The sequence below is a fragment of the Melanostigma gelatinosum genome (assembly GCF_949748355.1).
Source record: "Melanostigma gelatinosum genome assembly, chromosome: 11".
Taxonomy (NCBI): domain Eukaryota; kingdom Metazoa; phylum Chordata; class Actinopteri; order Perciformes; family Zoarcidae; genus Melanostigma; species Melanostigma gelatinosum.
The window spans coordinates 2,182,363-2,185,830 of record NC_136644.1 but is presented as its reverse complement, the minus strand read 5'-3'; the positions used below and the strand labels follow the sequence as shown (position 1 = coordinate 2,185,830).

General features: G+C 42.4%; 1 protein-coding gene across 1 annotated transcript; it reads left to right on the top strand.

Annotated features, from left to right (window-relative positions):
• Positions 1–192: 192 nt before the first annotated feature.
• On the top strand, positions 193–3,067 carry inab (internexin neuronal intermediate filament protein, alpha b). The gene is made up of 2 exons (XM_079278302.1): positions 193–313; positions 504–3,067. The coding sequence occupies exons 1-2, from the start codon at positions 195–197 to the stop codon at positions 775–777; spliced, it is 393 nt and encodes a 130-aa protein (XP_079134428.1). The 5' UTR covers positions 193–194; the 3' UTR covers positions 778–3,067.
• The last annotated feature ends 401 nt before the right edge of the window (positions 3,068–3,468 follow it).

Here is a 3,468-nt window from a genome sequence, read left to right as displayed (position 1 = left end):
TACGCATTATGCTCATAAACGACTTGAGTTCCCATCCACATGATACGAACATGAGGGTAACAATAGGATTGACAGAGGTCTTTGTTTGGGCACTGCGATTATTCCTCTGCAAGAAATGTGGTCACAGACTGTTGTGCTTTAAAAAAAACTCCTGAACCTACTTTTCTTGTATTGCTTGATTATTTTAGGACAACATGGTAGAGCTGGAGAATGAGCTGAGGGCCAATAAGAGCGAGATGGCTTCTCACCTGAGGGAGTACCAGGATCTGCTGAATGTCAAGATGGCACTGGATATTGAAATTGCAGCTTACAGGTAGGTTCTTCTCCCGAAGACAACTGACACATTATCAGTTTGATAACCTCTATAAAATGTAATTTAAAAACACTAAGATTCAGGCATTTAGTGGGGGGATGCTGTTAAAATGCTGTTCCTGACCACGACTCTTTATCTTCATGTTATCTCTATCCTATCTAAACCCTTCCCTCCATCGTCCTCGCTGCAGGAAACTACTGGAAGGGGAGGAGACCCGCATCGGGACAGGGATCAGCTATGGCTCCTCAATGAGCGCAAGCCTCGGGCCAGGCTACAGCTACCAGAGCCGTAGTTACGGCAGCTCCAGCAAGGGCTCCAAGAGGGAGGGCAAGGAGGAGGACCAGCAGAGCAAGTCTGGAGGCAAGGTGACCCAGCGTGAAGTTTATGAGGAGACAGTCATCACCACCAAGAAGATGGAGAAGCAGCAAGACCCCAGCGACAGTCCCACCATCCAGAACAACTAAGAGCCGACTGTAAGCCTGTTTTCACCCTTTACCCTGCAAATCCAAACCCTGAGCCTTTACACTTCAACACTTGTGGGGATCTAATATGATCGCTTTGCCTCCTTATTATAAGCATAGTAAGATCATCCTGGTTTCCATCTGCCCTTTTGTGTGTTGGATGTCCACAAGTGTGTAGAGTGCAGGATCTAGATGTTTGTTTTACGCGGGGTTATCCCTCTCTGTCCCCTTTGTCCCCCACATGTGTTCCCCAAAGGAAATACATTATAACTCTACTGTAACTGCCACTCTATACAAAACCACAGCACATCTGTGCACTCTCCTTCTCCTCCACTCAACATCAAAGAATAACCAGCACTTACTGTAGGTAGTTACACAAGTGCAGTCTTTCAAAACACAATATTCAACTGGCCTGTCACACTTTGGGCTGATGTCACTTCAACATGTGATACTGAAACACGTAGACAATAGTTCTGGTCATTCACGACCACCACAAGCTGTGAGCTTCTCTCAACACGTTCCAATGGAAGCATGTGTGTGCATCCACTCATACGGTACAAAGAAAAAGAAAGCACACAGTCTACAGCCAAGATAAACAATGATATATGACAGCGTATTGCTGAGACATTATTTCAAAATGTTGATCCCTGTTTGACTGCAGTCCAATCAGTTCTGCATGACAACATTATGGAAGAGTTTCCTCTTCCACCTCCTTTCTAACTTCCCGATAAAGATTAACTTCCAAAAGTGGAGTCCCTTAGCAATTTAAAAGAGATTTAAAGCAAAGAAAAAACAAATGTATCGATCAAGCATAATTTGCATGACGTATGTAGATGTCATGCTTGCATGGAATCCATCGGCCTATTGCTCGTTTGACACTATTTCATTGTTAAAAGGCTGGCTACTGCCTTCCTGTTTACCATCTACCGTGCTGAGCATCCTCATGCACAACACTCATTAATACATGTAATAGACGTGCTTGTAAGCCTGTCGGTTAGATTATAACTCTTACTGCAGGATGTGACGTAGATAGGCCTCGACGCTATGAAGATAAGAAGTACAAATCCACTTGCACTTATATGTCAAGAATGTCAAAACTACCAAAGTTGGTGAAGAGTTTGCACAATATGCTATGAAAGACACAGGAAAACGTGAAGCAAAGGTGCTGTAAAGGAGGCGAAATGCAGCTAAGGTGATGCGAATATGATAAGAAAGAGGAAGTGATCGTTCTCTTGAAGCATCCAGTCGATTAGAGCTTTAGCCTACAAGATCCTCTGTGATCCCTCTGGGTGCGGTGAATTGTATGCATATTCAACACCATTTCCCACGTGCCATCATGCTCCAGAATTCATATCATATCACTCAGCCAGAAGAAAACGATGCCATCAACGCTCAACATACTCACAACCTCAGCCGCCAGACAACCACACGTTTGAAAGAGCTTCTCTCTTTACAGCTGTGGCCGTGACTGGACAAAATGTCTGTAGCACGACCTCACCACTAGAAACACCTCGGTATGAGAGACGCGTAGCCTGGTTCTTTTCTGCTCGTGTACTGCCGACGTTAACACAGCTTATTCCCCCGCTGCTGCTCATGGAGACCCACACCCTGACAAACCGCACATACGATGACAACACAAAACGACTGATTGTGCGGCAGAGTGCTGTGGATTGGGTTCCTGTTGCTTTACTCGAGGCTTGTGATAGGTGTGTTCGTGCTTTAGTGAGTGTGTCTGTGTCTCTACGCAGTGGCCTATTATACATATGTAGGGGGCAGCAAACCTGATAGTTGGGCATTTTGTTTTCTAGATCACTGAATTCCAGTGTAAAGCAAAATAAATGTACAAGAACTTAAAAATATGAGCCGCATTTTATAATACACAGCTAAAGCAACGGATGAATGGTTCATCAAGCTTTTATCTTTACACCGTAAACCAAAACACTCATCCATTAGTGTCTGAAGAAAGAAGTGTCACTCCTGCTACTATACTGCACTGCCAAACGTTTCTAAGTGCACATGCAACATCCTTTCATGGAAAACACAAAAGCACCAATCAAGACTTAGCCGTAGAACAAATAACTGTAGGATGTGAAATGCCTTAAACCACCAGCAGCTTTATTTCTGGCCATGTGTGTGATGTGTATGATTCTGTTCAGTAGCGATGTGTAATCATTATTCTCTCTTTATTAGAGCTACCACGACTACAAAGGGATCGAATGTAGTTAACATGCTATTCTGTGTGATGTTATTCTCATGTATTGCTGTATGACACCATAAAATAAAGACTCAATAAAGACTTGAAGTTATTGAGGCTGCAAATGATTTCATTGTTTTTTTACATGATACTTTTAGTTGTCTAGAGAAGATCCTATGTTGTACTACTTGTGCATATCTGTATAAGTTAACAGCATTAATGACAGTGGTGGAAAGTGCATGTGTGCAAGTACTGTACTGTTTTTACTCCACTACATTCATTTGGTAGTTACTGTTTATTTTGCAGATTCAAATTAATAATACAAAATTAAATCAACAAATAAAAGATGTAATATTATCGGTGAAGGACTTTAATGATTCCTGGGGTCACCCAGCAGTATGTACAGTAATCCATATTAGACCCATCTTTACCAGCTGCAACGCTGAAGAGATGTACACATTAATTGCATCAGTAATAAAAATCCAATATTAAAACAAGCA

Excerpts from the sequence above, each read along its gene's own strand:
- inab (XM_079278302.1), top strand. The coding sequence starts at position 195 with ATGGTAGAGCTGGAGAATGAGCTGAGGGCCAATAAGAGCGAGATGGCT. Across the intron at positions 314-503 it reads ATTGAAATTGCAGCTTACAG|GAAACTACTGGAAGGGGAGG; the intron begins GTAGGTTCTTCT and ends TCCTCGCTGCAG.